The sequence below is a fragment of the Schistosoma haematobium genome, chromosome 6 (genome assembly GCF_000699445.3).
Source record: "Schistosoma haematobium chromosome 6, whole genome shotgun sequence".
Lineage (NCBI taxonomy): Eukaryota > Metazoa > Platyhelminthes > Trematoda > Strigeidida > Schistosomatidae > Schistosoma > Schistosoma haematobium.
In genome coordinates, this window is record NC_067201.1 from 23,294,831 (window position 1) to 23,316,236 (window position 21,406).

Here is a 21,406-nt window from a genome sequence, read left to right on the forward strand (position 1 = left end):
CATATACACTTTCGTGTTGTGCTCAACTAAAACTTTTGTTGAACATCAAATATTAACCTCAATTGAATTTCGTTACTGTTAAGGTTTCCGGCGGATTCCTGATGAAAGTCATCTTCAAAAATCACTTATAAATGACATGAGATCGGGTCGAAATTACTTTGTCAATACTGAAATCTCTTCCGCCTCTGTTCCATTGCTTGAATTCAAACATTCGAACAAATTCTGAAAACATCTCTGTTCCACAAAAGAAGTAACTTTCCATTTCACCAGTATAAACATTTTATTATTTTTATAATTACATACATATGTGTACAGACCAACCATTGAGAGCAACCAGTCGTGGTGGATGTGTCCACCTGCTTGGAAACAAAACAAAAAGCAAGTAGAATAATGAAGAGTTTCCACATTGAATAAGTTAACTAATATTGTATACACAGATTTGATTGAAAGTATTAAAATTATTTCTCCTATATATGTTGATGAACATCATTCGTAAGAGTTTTTGTCTTCCAATCATCTTATGGATAATGTGTCAGTGTTGTGAATATGAAAACTTCATGAAAAGATGTAGACTAGCAGAAAGAAACGAAAATAGTGAGAGGTTTGCAAACCTGTGTGCCTTCAATAAACTGGTCATAGGCGACACTATATTCCCACATAAATGCATACACAAGGTCACATGGACTTCACCGGATCACACTATATAGAATCAAATAGACCATATCTGCGTGAACGAAATGTTCAGGAGGACGATAGAGAATGTGGGACGCAAGTGAGGAGCTGATATGTTACCAAATCATCACCTGCTGGTCGCCAAGATGAAACTGAAACTTAAGAAGCACTGATCAACGGGGCGGACAATATCACAAAAGTTTAATACGGTTTTTCTTCAGGATATTGACAAACTCAGCAAATTTAAGATAGCCATTAGCAATATGTTCCAGGCCATTCAAGATCTACTCGATGAAGAGGGAGCTACTACGGAGAGCAACTGGAAAGGGATAAAGGAGGCACTCACTTCAACAAGTCATGAAATTCCAGGCCACAAGAAGCATCATCATAAGGAAGGGATCACTGTTGATACATTGGATAGGATTCAAGGAAGAAGGAACAAGAAGGTAGAAATTAATACCAGCCGAACAAAGGCGGAGTGGACAGATAGGATGCAGCTGGACGATTTGGACTTCGCTGATGATCTGGCTCTTCTATCGCACACGCAACATTCAATGGAGCAGATGACTAGTTTTGCACCAACCTGAGCAGCAGTAGATCTCGACATACACAAAAGCAAATGCAAGATTCTCCGATACCACACAGCATGCAACAATCCAATCACAATTGACGGAGAAGATTTGGAGGATGTAAAAACCTTCACATATCTGCGCAGCATCATTGATGAACATGGTGGGTCTGATGCAAATGTGAAGGCACGGATCGGTAAAGAAGGAGTAGCATGTCTACAACTGCAGAACATCTGAAACTCAAAACAAATGTCAACCAACAACAAGGTCACACTCTTCATTACAAATATCAAGACATTTCTACTGTATGGGGAGGAAACTTGGACAACTGCGAAAACCATCATCCACTGGAATGTCTGATCATCAATAAATATCATATCAAATTGTGAAATATTTCATGTCATTTCAAATTCTCACATTCAAAGTAATGGTGAAGTAGTTTAATGTGGTTGTGGTTTATGTCTACAAGATCAGTCTACACTATCATTACACTAAATGTTCTAGTTATAACAATAAGATTTTACTTTTATTTAAAATCTTACGTTTTAATGAAAAATGTTGGCCCAGCCAAATTTGATGAGAACTGAAATGATAAAATGAAGCCGATGGTTTAGTTTTGTCTAATTCTCTGAACATTTTCTTCTTATTACATAATCTAACCTATTCCGCATTAGGTGCCATGGATTCAAGCCTTTATTATTGCTGATCACAACTGGTACACTTGTCATCATACTACCAATTGGTAGTTTTCATTTATTTATGTAATCTATTCCATTGTTATCCATTGACATTGACTCATCAATCTCCTTGATTGGTTTAATTCATTTATATCTTCTATATATTTATTACATCTTGCTTAGAATAGTCAAGTGACATTCAACGAGCCAATTGCGTTGATGTAAATGAAATACCGATTCAACGCTTATGATATTAATAATCAAAATGTTCGAATAGTTGGATGTTTGTATATCCAGTTGATCAGTCGCATATAATACAATATCTGTGAAGTTTGAATTTCCCTACTAGTCACAGTACACTTAAAAATACATTGAGCAATTGAAAACCTTCAGTGATTCAGAGAACCGATCATAGAAGGTTTCAAAACTTGACAGAAAAAGAGGTTTGAAGTGGTGGTGGTGGTTGTGGGGAATTAGTGAAGTTCTTTAAACTGATAATGAATGAGGTCGATCGAAGATCATCATAACAGACGGTCAATAAGTCATCATGTGCACTAACGATCTAATGATCTGTGACATGATATAACAGCTCACTTTCAATGAATCAACACAAAAATGTTACGATGAACAACATACGTTGTACATCCATTCAAATCTCATCCACACACACACACACCGACACCATTGAAATGCATCTATTTAATATACTTACACATATATTTACTTAATTCGTAATATATACTATAGGAATCATCAAATCTCTTATCGACCTTCTGGATCACTTTAATGAAAATAAACAATATGAAAATCAAAAGATTAAATGACTAAGGTAATATTGAATTAACGAAGACATACCCTCATTAGAAACAAAGTCTAATACAACTAATTAATGATAGTTCATGCATTTGATATTACAACTACTACTATGAAGAAGTCACTTTATCTAACACTGATCTTATTTCATTATGAAATCAAAAACAACCATTAAGGAAATGTCATACCTTCAATATGCTGTGGCGGTAGATTACCGTAACACATTGAACCATTTCGACGATCTGCCTCCACTATTCAATTGAGAAAAGCGAGCAACTTGAAGTAGACAAACAACGACAAGATTAAATCATGTCAAACTAATGCTGGTTGAGTTAGTTATGCGAACCACATGTCATGTTGTGTTTACATATTTGTACACAAAGATACTGGAAGTATGGTTGTACAGTGATATTTTAAAAGAAGCCGGCAAGTCAATGATGGACATTATTGTTCATTGAGGAAAGAAAATGGATAAAACAACGTTCTACCCCTTATTTAATAAATAGATAAATACAAGTTGGTCACTAGCTTAGTGATCGCTTGCAGTTTGAAATCATCCGTTATATCACGGTTGACGCTGCGACCAAATAATACATGCGTGTATTTTCAGCCCAGTTGGTAACCAGTTTTACATCTCATTGTTTGCTGCAGTCTTTTCACCTTCTCATCTAGTGACTACCACAGGTTTATTGTCAGAACTTATTTCAACTTCACATGTTCCCATAATCATAGTAATGGAAGTGTCATTTCTCAATCATCATTTCACTGAATATGTAAGTGACATTGAAATTGCTCGTGCAAGTTGAAACGGAGGACTTGCAAAATGATGTCAGTTGATCAGGTAGAAAATCGTCGATACTCAATTCTTTAGATAGTATTGGTGGTTTTGCTTCTCTGTCGGCATTCCAGTGTCGATAACGAACTAAGGAGCATTAGTAAACTGCCGAATGTTGAGGAATACAAATGTGAAAAATATATCTCTTACTTTGATGATGTTTCCTTTGTCGTTCGAAACAGTCGATCAATTCAGTGAAGTTATAGTCGGTAACTAGGGCTGTTAAAGAAGACAAATTTGAAACATTCATCGAATTACTATGAAAACCATTGTATTCAAAAGTGTAATTAACTGTCTGAAAGTATCACTATCTTATGTGTAAGCTGGATTGATCACAGGTTATTGATGTAGAATAGACTGAAGTGAAAACTTACGACTTTTAAATTTGTTGAAATGAATGGTTGCAATCGCTTCTGAAAGAGTATAATCAAAGAATTTGATGTTGTATGGATGCATTAAAAGTATTTTGAAATACACAACAAAGAGGCATTCAGTACAAATAAAGCAATGAATGTCATACAATATGTGACACAAAACCCGGTTGGACAGAACATAGTAACCGTGAGTTGTATTAGATAAGACTACGAATCTTCCAAAGTAGTCATTCTCAATCAATCAACGTGATATTTGAGCAACCTATTCATCTTTATTACCTCTATCAATCAACCTCACACTGAGAATCAAATGCATAACAGGGCTAAATATGCAATTATATGTAAAACGATCAATCGAACAAATATTACTTCTCCGTTATAAACCCTGTATAACATGAGTAACGATGGAAAAGACATCACATTACACTAAATTCACACAACGTTTATTGAATTAAAAGAAACAGATTTTTGCCAGTAACGTACCACTGAAGGTTCTTACTCCTTGTTCACTTTCATGAAACATACGTCGACATTCGATTACTAAATTTAATAGTTTGATCATTTCAATATTATTCTTCGATTACTTACTTTGATCAGGCTGTACACCGTGATTTTTCAATTCCGCACTTATTTCAGCTATAAATAAATACGTTTAAAATAAACAACAATATATCATAGTGTGAGATAATTGAGGAATCGTTCAACTTCATCGGTTTAATTCGATAAAAAACTTCATTTCAACAATCGATAAAGAACATTATACAATGGACGCCGGCTGTGCAAACTGATTTCTGATTATCAGTGATTTTCTACTTCTATATAACTAGCAATACATAACTATATAAAGTTGCAATATCCTCATCTTTTTTGACACACCGTTTGAATAATGCATACTGACATGCCTTTTCGGAATAACCAATATAGGAAACAACATGGTTTGTTCTTTATTTCGTTCTCTTCAACATACATTCATCATTACGTCATCATAATATTCCCTAATCGAATCGGTTTATCCACAGAACTTTTGCTTCATTCTTTCATCATATGTTCCAGATTTCAGGCGTTCACTTTGCATTGTGTGATCGAAGAGTAGAGACTGACTCACAGAACCATGAGTGCATCCATCTTAACTGTATTCAGGGAACAGTGAATTAAAGAATACTTTAAAATGCAATGTAATCAACTGAGAATGATCCACTACAAACCCTAACGCAGACTATCCTGTCAAATCAACGTGATCGGTAGTCATCCGAACTGTTATAACGAGACGAAAATTGTCAAGGTTTGAACTTTCGAGACTATTTTTCATTCCGGCATTGCACTTAATGTAACCTTACATTGTACCTCTTGACTATTGTCATACAGTTCATAGTTGATTTGGAAATAACAGAGAAACGATCTACTATCTGTCTGAGTCTTCTGAATATCTACATGGTTTGATGGAGATCAAGGGCCAATAAGCGTTTATCGCGTGACTATCGATCATTATGAGGCGGCCTGCTTGAGCATCTGGGCTACCTGTTCCTGCCATCTAGATATTTCAACAAGTTATCTATTGTTGTTTGTTTTAATATATCATTATGTTTATTAATCGCATAACCTATTCTGCTGCGTTTCTGAAAAGTGTACAACCTTTCGTTGTCAAAGTTACAGAAAACTCAATAAGAGACAATATGGTTGCTGGCAATGTACAACGAAAAGAATGTACATTATTCAGTTGTTCATTCACTGAAGTGCTAACATCTAACTAACGATTCCTCAATATTTATCGCCAGGACCGACCAAGAAGAAAGAAACGGAAACTTGTTGAAATACTTTGCGCTGAGAATTCTATATTGTACCAAAATTATAATATTGAATAAAGCTAATAATAATAATAATAATAATAATAATAATAATAATAATCATTGGTCACTGAGTGAACTCGTGAACTGTGTCACCGGAGTTGTACATGAAATTGATCAGCATAAAATTGCCGAACATACTCATGATTTCAAGACACAACACGTACCAACAGACAGTACTCATGGCAAACAACTAACTCCACATATTCACTGTATTCATGTACACATGAAATAGACTGTTTTCCTAGTTCACAACCGTAGTTGTACAGTTCACAGGTTCATTGGACAAGTATTGTATTTGACAAACAAGTATTCATGATATGTACTTCATGTTTTGTAAATCTGACCCAATTAGTCACAGTCTGGAATGGATTCAGTACACACTTCACAAACAGAAATATCAATGAAATTCATAGGGTCAATTATGATGACCATTCATCAACATTTAGATTCAGTAAATTTAAGATACTTAAATAATTGACCTACCTATTATCTTCTCAATAACCGGTCGTGTATTAAGCATACGAAAATTAAACAAATTCGACGCAGCTGTGAAAAAATCATAGAAATATTTGTCTTGCCTTAAACACATATCTCACTTTATTACTTAAACGTTAATTTGGGGAAATATTTCTTTATTAGATTACAGTTTTATGCGATTACCCAAGATTTGAAAGTTGTATTAGCAATCACTCATATAATAACTGAAAGTGTGAAATGTGTTGGGTAAAACAGATACCTGAATTTAGGTAATGACTACTTCCTAACAATGAACAATAGACAGTCCTCCCATAGAACTGTCGTTGGTCATGGAAATGAAATCCTCAATGTCTGAAAGAACTAGGTCAGCATCTGTAATGCAATGTGATTTATGATTGTCAGTCGACAAGGAAAACAACATAACGCGATTTCGGTTAATAAACTGTGTCAAATCGTGAATGAGTGGTTCTGTGCTTTAGGAAGATAGAGAAGTGGTTACTTACCTTTATTACGTCTCATTATTTCTTTTAAGTTATCCATATCAATTCGTGAAGATTTCGCATCTAAATATCGGAAAGATTCAAAATGTCAATTACTAATTTATACAACAAGTAAACAAAGATCATAAAAATGTATCCTCAGGAGGATGGTCAAGTTGATGTGTGCATCATTGTCATATAATTGAATGTATCCATTGTATATGCGTATGGAAGCGTAACTAGCTCCTTTTGCTGATATGAAACAATGTGACTTAAATAAGGTGTAATCGCTTTGTCAGTCGAGGTTATAATTACAGAATACCGTTACAAAAACTAAACATTATTAGTTTACTGGTCATTCGATTTGAAACGACTATCCCGTCGTTATAATCCGGAATTATGTTCACCTTAATCATAAATCAACTTGACCTAGTACACAGCACAATGTTTCCATTGACAGGAAGCATGAGATTCATGTGTGATGAGTAATTGAAGGTGATATTCATGGTATTAAAAACTGTTGCTTCATAGTCAGGTATGTAATAGATCTTTTCAGGTCCTGATAGTCGAAAGAATCTGTCCTATATTGTCATGGTATCAGTGGATAAATCTGAAATAAACTAAATCACAAGGATTCCAATGTTCATCTTCGTGATACTGTTTTTAGTTTGTAGTCAATATTGGTGAAATATTATATCCTATGAATACTCGAACACACTCACCCATTTGTATGGTTATGCACAGCAATAGAATAATGATGATACAATTGTATGCCATAGAATGAAGTACGACTCTGATGATTCTCCTAATAAAAAAGCAGCTATCACTGTCATTCTTTATATAGTGCATACAGAATAGAAAGGTATTCACCAATCACATTTTGATGAATACAGTAAAATATTTGAATAACGATGTATGGCGTGGGTGATTTCGATAATCCATCTTCATAGTCGTTCCACATATAGAAAGCACCCACACTCATATAGATCGGAAGTATTTCTTTGATCACATTAAATGATTGAAGTTTATCTTTTGTTATTTGGCTTCATTTAATGAATGATTGCTGACAAAGAAAACAAAACCAGACTAGTTCTATCTGGAATGCGCTAATCCTGTCTGGTCAACACTGATATGCTCACAGTAGTCTACAAAAGTCTAAAAAAGTATGATTAGACTGAAGAAATATTTCTTCTCAATTAGCTGTTCATTAAGGCTCTACGGAGATAGTTATGTTATACAAGTAGGTAGAATGTCGATACCATTTAGATGTTGGTGATTAACCCTCATATTTGAATAATTGAAATCATAACTAAAGTGTGTTTTCATAATCACCTAATAACCGCAATAAGTTATATAATAGAAACAATGGGAATGGAGATTGCATGTAAGTGCTGTTGACGATATTTTCGTGACCGGTGAAAATGGTGATTCTTTTTTCAGTAGGATTTGTACAATAAAAATAGACAATAAAGTAGAAGGTAAGGTTGAAAGTATCAATGCCAAGGATGGACATGACAGATTCGAATAAATTGAGAATAAAGTGAATAACTGAATTTGGTTGGGATTTGTACGGTATTATTTGAACAATAAAGTCTTATGATATGCATTTCTATAGTTTTTAAAGTAAATAAGAGTTGGATTCAGCAACCATAGAGTAAATTCCGTGATGAGAAACTGTCATGCATGTTATTGATCACAACCCAGTGACCAATCACCTTACTTTGCAATCTTGATGAGGTGTCCTTCTTTCCAGTCCATGGTCACTTGTTCCTCCTCCCAAATCATTTTGAATAGAAGGTGAAGCATGATTGTAGTTTCTTCGATGTGTGACTTCAGTGGTTCAGTTGGTATATTGTCGGGTCCTGCTGATGATTCGAGTGGTCACTTTCATTCAGATTCACTCACACCTTCTGCACCTCATAATATTCAAATGATGATTGCAGTCTCACTTGTATATGTATTGTGTATGCATAACATGAAAATGATTGAGATATGGAGAACAGTTGTGTGTTGACACGTGGCACAAATCACCAATCACAATCATGTAGTACACTTGAGATGCCTCAAATCGAAATGGTGAACATCATGCAAGCATTCCGCTCAACCGCTTGTCGACATTGTAACAATGATCGATCGACTGCAATATACATTTGCGATCATCCACCAAATATTCAAGTCGACTTCTCAATCCTATCCTTCCTTTCACGTCAATGGTGAATCGACACAAACAATTGTGATCCGTTTGATCATTTTCAATAAGTTAACAGTAAGCTAACACTGAACAACTTGTAATCAGTGATAATACATTTGAAATTATACCACAATATGCATGAATCGGAATATTATTCTGAAGTGATAATTCATTTAGAGAGATTACCCATTCTTTCTTCATCTCGACTATTATTGACTTCAGAGCAAACACACACGTCTCTCCTACTTTCCTTCATCCATCTCTCGCTTTTCGGAAAATATGTGGACATTGACATCAACTTTGCAAACTTCATCAATTGATCATCACTGTACTCAGTCTATTTTCCATGAGATTTTCACACGTCTCTGCTCATCATTGCTTCGTATGAATTCGAATACGCATACTGAATGTACACTGTATCGTACACTTCACTGTACACTGTACACTTATGTCTAATCCATAGTATAAATCCTTTTGACTTTTGTTCACTAAGTCTACAATTCATGTAACATAGTGCGCGTTTCAATTCTCAAAGTCCTAACTACAAATCTCAACATATTGTTGAACAGATTTAGCTGATGTCGGTTATCAGCACAACACATACTTGATTGAAATTAGTAAATTTGTGCATTTGGAAGATTTTTGAACACGAATTGTTAAATTTGTTTAACATTGTTCTTACTGGCTTCTCTCCCACTCCCTTTTGCGTATTGTTTTATACTACTTAATAATAATATTCAGTAAGTGGTTGTATTCGTAACAATTTTCACGCTTATGTTGTCAGACAAGTTGGTCGTGTGATATTCTTATGAAATATTTACATACACTTATAACGTTTATTGTATTTATCATTGCAATTACTTTACCTCAATCACTGCAGCAGTTGTCTGCAGGTTCGCGTATTCGTTATAGCCTATCAGTTTCCTTATTGTTTTGTTCTTGGTTCGGGTTTTGCTTTTCATATATATACTGTTTCGAAGTTTAGACACAGCGAACAGATATCTTTTGCTCTATCGAAAGTAGTAATTAGTCTGTATGCCACTGTTACAAGAAACGTTTTTCATTTCGCAAAAAGGGACGCGTTAAACTCCACAGACACCACACACGTTGATGTTTGTCTATACCTTTTGTGTATTATTCAATAAAGAACGGCTATTCTAGACAAATCGTTCTTTTGCGAAATTCAGTTTTGCGCGTATTTCAATCGGATGACCTGGACGCTTCCATAGACTTAACACGAAATAAGCAATCTTATTATTCGTACTTTGATGAACTGATATCTATCTATCTATCTATCTATCTATATATGTATATAAGATTAAAACTGTTTACTGCTTGATATCTTAGTTTGTGCAATCAATGTAATAATTCCCTTAAATCAGCTGAACGAAATTATTCCGATGATGTTGATGACGACGGTGATAGGATTCTTAAGACGGACTAGTAAGTTCACTAGTTTGAATGTTCCGTTACAACAAATCAGTCAACTGGTGTCGTTTACTGAGATCATTGATAATCGGTCAAATTACTCATTCTACAATCAACCACAATTTCGTCAGTTTCTCTTCACATTGTTCACACATATTTCAGTGTTATCCATGAAACAAAACACGGTGCAATCATCTCATCAATTGCAATGCATATGATGGTCTTTTCGACTATTCGAAATCTACATTCACTGTTCAGTGATTTATTTGAGAGAACAACACATGATAAACAACAAATGAGTAGTTTATTTACATTTACTTACAGAATGTCTGACACAGTGAATTACAATCCAGTACAGTACAATACAGAACAGTACAGTACAGTACAATACAGAACAGAACAGTACAATACAGTACAGATCAGCACAGTACAGTACAGTAGTCAGTAAACCAATGAACAAAACACATTTACAAATTACATTGAATGCACAATGCATTAAGGATGGAAGAGGAAGAAGAAGATGAAGAAGAAGAAGAGGAAGAAGAAGAAGATGAAGAAGAAGAAGAATAAGAAGGAGAAGAAGAAGAAGAGGAAGAGGAAGAGGAAGTAGAAGAAATGAATGTAAAACGAAAATGGTTTGAAAGTATTACCGATGTACATAGATGATTGACTGACATTAGTGCAAACCAATTACACAAATATAAAACTGCAATAAAACATTCATCACTGATATCTAACATTCAACAGATAGATATTGAGCAAACGGTTCACTTAATAAGAACTTTCATTATGATGAGTGATTGCGATTAGCATGAATTGTACGTAGTTCACAGTGTAAACTTGTCCATCTGCTTACCACAAAGATTCCTATTCAGTCATGCTGAATAGTCTACAGTTTAGTGATTCGAGGAACATCAGATATGTGAAGCAACTTTGCAAATATAATAATGGGAGGCGATGCTTCGAAGAGAGAAGTTCGAACATTGTGGTTGGTGATGTTGTGAGATAAGTTGTTAGTCAAGGCTTTCTAACATTTCTGAAGTTCCGAGAATGTTGACTGGCAACTAAACTAAACACACTTACACTAAACGTATTTCACTCTTAAACTTCACCTAACACTTTTCTGTAACGTCCGTCAACCGTTGCTTACTGACTGATTGACTGACTGACTGACTGCTGACTGACATTTCTATGGACAATGGATACTCGGCGCATTCATCAGTAAACATTAGCTCTGATCTACAGATTAACTCTACATTGAAAAAAAACACTTGCTTCTTTCATTATGCCAACTACAAATTTCCAAATAATATGTGTCATTTCAGTTCACCGAATAAAACAACACAACCATCCTCAATCAGATAAACCATGTTACACTGATTCTTATTACACTGGATATTCGAAACATTCCACCTCATTATTATTCTTAGTATTATTATTATTATTATTATGATTATGATTATTAATACGACCATCATAAACACGTTTTCAACTTACAACAACACACTCTTCCTCCAGTCATATGGTCAGTTGAATTGATCTTTATCGTAGCGTTTTCAATCAGTCCAGAATACAGATCGCACCATATCGGTTTGAGCTGTAAATAAGGAGAAGTTTCACATGTAACGTATATCTGCAATTCATACATCAAATGATTGATGGATGCAGCATTCCATCTAATAATAATAATAATAATAATAATAATAATAATAATAATAATCATAGTTCAAATCAGACACTTGACATCTCAATGAAACGCTCCATACAGTCAAACTGCAAACGTTTCTTATTCTCTACAACCAATAATAACAATGATATTTTTGTTAAGAACAGAACATGTTGATGTTGAGATTAACCGGTGATTATCAATTCAATTGGAAGTATGTATATATATGGATATATAGATATATCAGTTAGACAATTACATGTTTAGTCGAAATGTAAAACGCATCTGAAACTTACAATTTCATATGTGTATAGATTACACTGTGGATGAGATCGGCATTCAGTGAGGCAATCTGATTTGGTTTTGAATGAATCCAACCAGTAGTTTTGTGAGAACGTCTCCTCTGGCAGTCCCAATTTCACTATCCATTGTGAATAGTTGCAATGCATATTTGTGCTGCATTTCGGGCAGTGCTCACATGACGATAACAATGTCAAATGATTTGTCACATTTGTTTGTGTGTGCAAACAATATGAAAGATGAATTGAAATGTATACAATGATCAAGAATGAATATTGAATCATTTGATGTAACTTGAAATGTATATGAAATGGTGTATTGTTCGACAATAACACCAACTACTACTGCTGCTGTTGCTTATGCTGGCTGATGGCTGCTGCTGCTGCTGCTGCTACTGCTGCTTCTGCTGTTTATATAGTGTGGATGAATCAATTGATTGGTGCAATTTCCCATATCTACAAATTGACCAATTGGGTGGTTGCTCATTCATAATAATGAATAATTTCTAACCAGTTGGATGAATTCAAACTGTATTGGTCATTTATTTCATTATGAATAGGCATTATGGCTGCCACAGTGATTTTCGTCGAGTTGACATGCCCATGTTTCCGTCAATTCTATGTTGATGTTAAAACAATTGAGGATACTGTGTCATTTACTTCGTCAATTAAGTCTAGTTCCGATTGCATGTTGATGTGCCCATAACTGATATTTGTGCTTTATTTAGTGTTGCACTCTCGTTAAAAACATTATTATCTTGAACCAACATACTTATGTTCTTCTCGAATATCTCAATGCAGTGACGATAACTGCTTCCTATATGACAACTAATAACCATTCAATTTTGATGATGTAATTGATTTGAACAGAGATCATTCCGTTTATCATCTAATGAGCTCGTCACTTTATGTCTGTTCTCATCTCACAGGAACGATCGCAATATCCCCTCAATAGAATGGGTTATCTATGAGAATCAATCGATTATGTTAACTGATTCTGTTCACTTTGACATGGGAGTGATTGTGAATCAGCCGACCTCCTTCCAAAATCTTTGTTACATATTCCATCACCAATCGTTTCTCAATAAATCCATCTTGACAATTTTCTATCGATTCCTAATTACATCAAGTAGTTTCATTTAACCGAAACAGTTCCACCTTCAAATTCACTACTTCATATTATCTCTTTCGATATATCATTATTATTATTATTATTATCTTTCAATCGGGATGAATTATTCATTGGCAAATGACAGTGTACCAGTTTGGTTAGTTTATTCATTCTGACAGCTAAATCACTTTCTCTCATGATAGTCACAACAATACACTTAAGTGTAGCCATGAAGCCGGTTTTCTTCACTTCTTCGTATCTCCTCCCATACCGATGTACTGACCAACATCGTCAATTCATAACCGTGTTCCCATAACTGTTAAGTAATTTTACAATTTCACATGTTACATTCAGTCACCATGTTTGCACAAATCCAACATCAATTTTAACCAGTCTTCACTTATTCACATACGAGTCAAGTCGATTTCAAGTAACACAAATAACAAGTGGCATTTGAATAGAATCGACTGAATAGATTGTAACTATCAAGTAACTAACTTCATTGTCATTCAATCGGATGGATTATGTGTAAACTGAACGAAATAAATGGATATAACTGGAAGCTATTGACGAACAATCAGAGCGTTCACTTCATTCTCTGTGTGTTGCTATCAGTTTGTGTTATCTCTTTTATAACACAAATGTATGTCGTTTCAAACAGTACTTTGTTTGGTGTTTGATTTCGGTCCAAACCGTAATGTACATTGAGTTCGACTAGAATTATCAAGTGATTTTTGGCTAGTTGAACTCACTTGAATGTGTGCCCTTATCAGATGTGGTAATTTCAGGAGACGTCGAATGACATACAGCCATGTGTATCGAGAATGATTTTGTCATGCCTAACGTTCATGGAATAAGACTAATGCTACGAAATTTCCTCATGTGCGGGGTTCTTTGCCAATATCCTAAAACATATCCGACTTTTCAGGAGAATCGTATGAATTTCATTCACAAATACCCCAAAATACTCTCTGCACATAAAACTATTTTCTAATTGGTAGATTGTTCATCAAACCTGGCTGGCACATTTATTTTACCGTCACACGATTGTTCTTCACATCCACATGTCTTCCGTTGCACACATTTACAAAGGCAGTGACTGACGTAGTTAAAATTGACATATTTCCATTGACTATTTGTAAGTATCATATACATCAATGAAATCACAGCAATAATGGTGAGTCAGTAGTTTGGCTTACGATGTTATCATTTTCATTACGAATGGAGCGTAGTTTCAGCTGATATATGCATGTTACCACGAATGCACACACAACAGACTATGAATGAAGCAATGATTGTTGTACAATCTTGCTATGATGAAAGATGTTTTGGCTGGAGATATGGTTGACTTTCACCAAACAAACGATAACTCATCTTGAATTCTTTCCACAGGTATGAAACGAGATCAGTTGGAATGTTTATCTTCAAACACTTTATTGACTTTTACAACACAGCTAACTAACAACCGTATTTCACTGATGTTCACAAAATCTATTCGAGTTGGACAACTTGTGATCATTTGAAGCTTCATAAAACAACAGAACATTTCATCAAACATCGGATGAAATTAAAAGTCCGTTTACAAATGACCGATTTCCCATCTCTATCATCACTTTCACCTTTACCTACAATGGTTATTTTGATCATCATCAGTTTGTAAATAAAAAACAACTGAATCCATTCATGTAATGGAATATGTACTCTAGCTAACCTTTTATTATGTTTATTATTATTATTAGTATTGTTATTGTTATTATTATTGGGCGAACGCCTTCACACAAACATGTTCTTATTCCCATCAGACAATTTGCATATTCGACATCTGCTTCCCTCATATTGTGGTTCACACGTCCTTCCCTTATATCAACATGTTTATTGTTATTGTAGTAAATAGGGCATTTTATTCCCATCATCATCATCATCATCATCATCATCATCATCATCATCATCATCATCATCATCATCATCATCATCATCATCATCATCATCATCATCATCATCATCATCATCATCATCATCATCATCATCATCATCATCATCATCATCATCATCATCATCATCATCATCATCATCATCATCATCATCATCATCATCATCATCATCATCATCATCATCATCATCATCATCATCATCATCATCATCATCTCATTGTATTCACACTATAATTCAATGTTTCGTTATCAGTGTTACACTCACTGTTCAGTTACAAAAACACCCTGTGAAATTCAAACAACAACATCATCTCGCAATTACTTACACAATGCGTTTAGGTTTCCTTACCGATCTTGTCACCTTCTCGTGTTCATCATTGCCTCGTTTCCACATTCTCATCACTGAATGCAACTGTACAACTTCACAGTTGACTGAATCACCACTTGTACACAACACAGAACTATATCACCGGGTATACTTATTAACACGTCAATCAACTAGTATGATACATCATCAATCTCAAATCATATTTGCATATCATGATGTTATGGAATCCACTGTCAACATTACTGAATATCGGATAAGTGATTGAATTCGTATTCTACTGAGTAGAGACCGATTGCGTATTTGTCTTGTCACTGCTGATGACCGAATTCAGTGAAGCGAGTTGGAACAGGACCATTGGTCTTGTTGACTGAATATTCATTCATTGTACATAGTTTCCACACTGGATTACAAAGTAGAGTGCATGGGAAAATTTGTCACTAAATTTCGTGCCACTTAACACTTGCCAGTGTGATTTGAACAGGCCTCATCAAGCTTCACGATATGACACATCTCAACTGAATTATTCTGTTAACGATTCATCTACACTAGAATTGACGTATTTTCATTCACTGTTTGCTTGCATTGTATACATCAATCAATACACACTAGTCAAGATTCAGTGTACATTGGTGTTCATTGTACTGATGCATATAACATGCTGAATTGTGTTTCAGAGTACACTCATGATACTAAACAATTGGATGTTTATCGACTAGTTTATATCAGTTTTAGAAGTAAATAAGTTGAAATTCCCATGAATATTTGTCCGTGATGTAAACAACCGATATCAATGGTAGTCAGTAAATATACGTACGATTCCACCGATCTGTACATTTACACAAGCCTACTCCCACTACATTTCTTTGTTGACATTTTATTCGTTGAATGCAATTCACTACAATACCCTGACTCACTAATCACTACCACAGTCTCTCGAATAAATAAATATTTCAATGTACAATGTTATATTTTACGCTTTTGATTAGTAAATCAGTTCGACACAGCGAATTCAACAATCCTAACATCCAACAACTGATTGAAGTATTTCGACTTCAAAACAATCATCTGGAATCGATCAGTTTCACTGAGCTTGCCAAATAATCTTCATTTGAACACGCTTTCGATGAGAGTGAATATATGTGAACATAATTACTTACTTACTTACTTACTTACTTACTTACTTACTTACTTACTTACTTACTTACTTACTTACTTACTTACTTACTTACTTACTTACTTACTTACTTACTTACTTACTTACTTACTTACTTACTTACTTACTTACTTACTTACTTACTTACTTACTTACTTACTTACTTACTTACTTACTTACTTACTTACTTACTTACTTACTTACTTACACACTTACTTACTTACTTACTTACTTACTTACTTACTTACACACTTACTTGGTTACTTACTTACTTACTTACTTACACACTTACTTACTTACTTAGTTGATAACTTACTTACTTATTTAATTACTTAGTTACTTACGCCTGTCACTCCTCGTGAAGGAGTATATGCCGCTCACCAGCATTCTCCATCCAGCGTTGTCCTTGACAATCCTTTCTAGCTCCTTCCAGTTTTTATTCATCCTTGTCATATCTGCATCTATTTCCCTAAATAAAGTTGTCTTTTGCCTTCCTCTCTTCCACTCCCCTTCCGGATTCCAAGTAAGTACTTGCCTCGTGGTGCAGTTTGATGATTTTCGTAATGTATGTCCTATCCATATCTATCGTCTTTTCCCAATTCCTTCTTCATCTGGAAGCTGGTTTGTTCTCTCCCAGAGTAGGCTGTTGCTGAACGTATCCGGCTAATGGATGTTGAGTATCCTGCGTAGACAACCATTTGTAAATACTTGTACCTTTCTGATGGTTGTTGTTGTTGTTCTCCATGTTTCAGCTCCGTGCAGTAGAACTGCTTTGACGTTCGTATTGAAGATTCTCACTTTGATATTGGTTGAAAGTTGTTTTGAGTTCCATATGTTCTTCAATTGTAGGAATGCGGCCGTTGCTTTGCCAAACCTCGCATTTACGTCTGCATCTGAACCTCCTTGTCCATCGATGATGCTTCTCAGGTATGTGAACGATTCACATCTTCCAGAGTTTCGCAATCAAGAGTGATTGGATTGCTGTTCTCTGTGTTGAATTTGAGGACCTTGGTTTTACCTTTGTGTATGCTGAGGCCTACTGATGCAGAGACTGATGCTACAGTGGCTGTCTTTATCTGCATTTGTTCGTGTGTATGCGGTAGGAAGGCTAGGTGATCTGCGAAGTGCAAATCGTCTAATTGTTTCTGAGCTGTCCATTGTATGCCGCGTTTTCCCTCAGACTTCGAGGTCTTCCTAATCCAGTCGACCACCAGGAGAAACAGGAAGGGGGCGAATAGACAGCCTTGTCTGACTCCGGTCCCTACTTGGAATGCATCTGTTATCTCTCCTCCATGCACGACCTTGCACTGTAGTCCGTCGTATGAAATCCGGATAATGTTGACAATCTTCTCAGTAACTCTGTAGTGACGAAGAAGTTTCCATAACCACCTCCTATCTACACTGTCAAATGCCTTTTCACAATCAATGAAGTTGATGCATAGTGACGAGTTCCACTCAACTGACTGCTCGACAATGATCCGTAGTGTCGCGATTCGGTCTGTGCACGACCGATCCTTACGAGATCCAGCGTCCTTCATCTGGTTCAGCAACACTCTGTCAAAGACTTTCCCTGGTATTGACAGTGGTGCAATGCCTCTGTACTTTTCACCTTTGCTCAGATCTCCTTTCTTTGCAATCTTGATGAGGTGTCCTTCTTTCCAGTCCATGGTCACTTGTTCCTCCTCCCAAATCATTTTGAATAGAAGGTGAAGCATGATTGTAGTTTCTTCGATGTGTGACTTCAGTGGTTCAGTTGGTATATTGTCGGGTCCTGCTGATGATTCGAGTGGTCACTTTCATTCAGATTCACTCACACCTTCTGCACCTCATAATATTCAAATGATGATTGCAGTCTCACTTGTATATGTATTGTGTATGCATAACATGAAAATGATTGAGATATGGAGAACAGTTGTGTGTTGACACGTGGCACAAATCACCAATCACAATCATGTAGTACACTTGAGATGCCTCAAATCGAAATGGTGAACATCATGCAAGCATTCCGCTCAACCGTTTGTCGACATTGTAACAATGATCGATCGACTGCAATATACATTTGCGATCATCCACCAAATATTCAAGTCGACTTCTCAATCCTATCCTTCCTTTCACGTCAATGGTGATTCGACACAAACAATTGTGATCCGTTTGATCATTTTCAATAAGTTAACAGTAAGCTAACACTGAACAACTTGTAATCAGTGATAATACATTTGAAATTATACCACAATATGCATGAATCGGAATATTATTCTGAAGTGATAATTCATTTAGAGAGATTACCCATTCTTTCTTCATCTCGACTATTATTGACTTCAGAGCAAACACACACGTCTCTCCTACTTTCCTTCATCCATCTCTCGCTTTTCGGAAAATATGTGGACATTGACATCAACTTTGCAAACTTCATCAATTGATCATCACTGTACTCAGTCTATTTTCCATGAGATTTTCACACGTCTCTGCTCATCATTGCTTCGTATGAATTCGAATACGCATACTGAATGTACACTGTATCGTACACTTCACTGTACACTGTACACTTATGTCTAATCCATAGTATAAATCCTTTTGACTTTTGTTCACTAAGTCTACAATTCATGTAACATAGTGCGCGTTTCAATTCTCAAAGTCCTAACTACAAATCTCAACATATTGTTGAACAGATTTAGCTGATGTCGGTTATCAGCACAACACATACTTGATTGAAATTAGTAAATTTGTGCATTTGGAAGATTTTTGAACACGAATTGTTAAATTTGTTTAACATTGTTCTTACTGGCTTCTCTCCCACTCCCTTTTGCGTATTGTTTTATACTACTTAATAATAATATTCAGTAAGTGGTTGTATTCGTAACAATTTTCACGCTTATGTTGTCAGACAAGTTGGTCGTGTGATATTCTTATGAAATATTTACATACACTTATAACGTTTATTGTATTTATCATTGCAATTACTTTACCTCAATCACTGCAGCAGTTGTCTGCAGGTTCGCGTATTCGTTATAGCCTATCAGTTTCCTTATTGTTTTGTTCTTGGTTCGGGTTTTGCTTTTCATATATATACTGTTTCGAAGTTTAGACACAGCGAACAGATATCTTTTGCTCTATCGAAAGTAGTAATTAGTCTGTATGCCACTGTTACAAGAAACGTTTTTCATTTCGCAAAAAGGGACGCGTTAAACTCCACAGACACCACACACGTTGATGTTTGTCTATACCTTTTGTGTATTATTCAATAAAGAACGGCTATTCTAGACAAATCGTTCTTTTGCGAAATTCAGTTTTGCGCGTATTTCAATCGGATGACCTGGACGCTTCCATAGACTTAACACGAAAAAAGCAATCTTATTATTCGTACTTTGATGAACTGATATCTATCTATCTATCTATCTATCTATCTATCTATCTATCTATCTATCTATCTATCTATCTATCTATATATGTATATAAGATTAAAACTGTTTACTGCTTGATATCTTAGTTTGTGCAATCAATGTAATAATTCCCTTAAATCAGCTGAACGAAATTATTCCGATGATGTTGATGACGACGGTGATAGGATTCTTAAGACGGACTAGTAAGTTCACTAGTTTGAATGTTCCGTTACAACAAATCAGTCAACTGGTGTCGTTTACTGAGATCATTGATAATCGGTCAAATTACTCATTCTACAATCAACCACAATTTCGTCAGTTTCTCTTCACATTGTTCACACATATTTCAGTGTTATCCATGAAACAAAACGCGGTGCAATCATCTCATCAATTGCAATGCATATGATGGTCTTTTCGACTATTCGAAATCTACATTCACTGTTCAGTGATTTATTTGAGAGAACAACACATGATAAACAACAAATGAGTAGTTTATTTACATTTACTTACAGAATGTCTGACACAGTGAATTACAATCCAGTACAGTAGAGTACAGAACAGTACAATGCAGAACAGTACAGTACAATACAGTACAGTACAGTAGTCAGTAAACCAATGAACAAAACACATTTACAAATTACATTGAATGCACAATGCATTAAGGATGGAAGAGGAAGAAGAAGATGAAGAAGAAGAAGAGGAAGAAGAAGAAGAAGATGAAGAAGAAGAAGAAGAATAAGAAGGAGAAGAAGAAGAAGAGGAAGAGGAAGAGGAAGTAGAAGAAATGAATGTAAAACGAAAATGGTTTGAAAGTATTACCGATGTACATAGATGATTGACTGACATTAGTGCAAACCAATTACACAAATATAAAACTGCAATAAAACATTCATCACTGATATCTAACATTCAACAGATAGATATTGAGCAAACGGTTCACTTAATAAGAACTTTCATTATGATGAGTGATTGCGATTAGCATGAATTGTACGTAGTTCACAGTGTAAACTTGTCCATCTGCTTACCACAAAGATTCCTATTCAGTCATGCTGAATAGTCTACAGTTTAGTGATTCGAGGAACATCAGATATGTGAAGCAACTTTGCAAATATAATAATGGGAGGCGATGCTTCGAAGAGAGAAGTTCGAACATTGTGGTTGGTGATGTTGTGAGAT

General features: G+C 35.3%; 1 protein-coding gene across 1 annotated transcript; it reads right to left on the reverse strand.

Annotated features, from left to right (window-relative positions):
• Positions 1-1,786: 1,786 nt before the first annotated feature.
• Positions 1,787-14,275, reverse strand: MS3_00011078 (uncharacterized protein; the record flags this gene model as incomplete). Its single annotated transcript, XM_051219485.1, has 9 exons — positions 1,787-1,824; positions 2,631-2,699; positions 2,920-2,982; positions 3,717-3,785; positions 3,941-3,979; positions 4,424-4,480; positions 4,529-4,576; positions 6,768-6,827; positions 14,191-14,275. 9 exons carry the CDS (start codon positions 14,273-14,275, stop codon positions 1,787-1,789), a joined length of 528 nt encoding a protein of 175 aa, XP_051065819.1.
• Between the last annotated feature and the right edge of the window lie 7,131 nt (positions 14,276-21,406).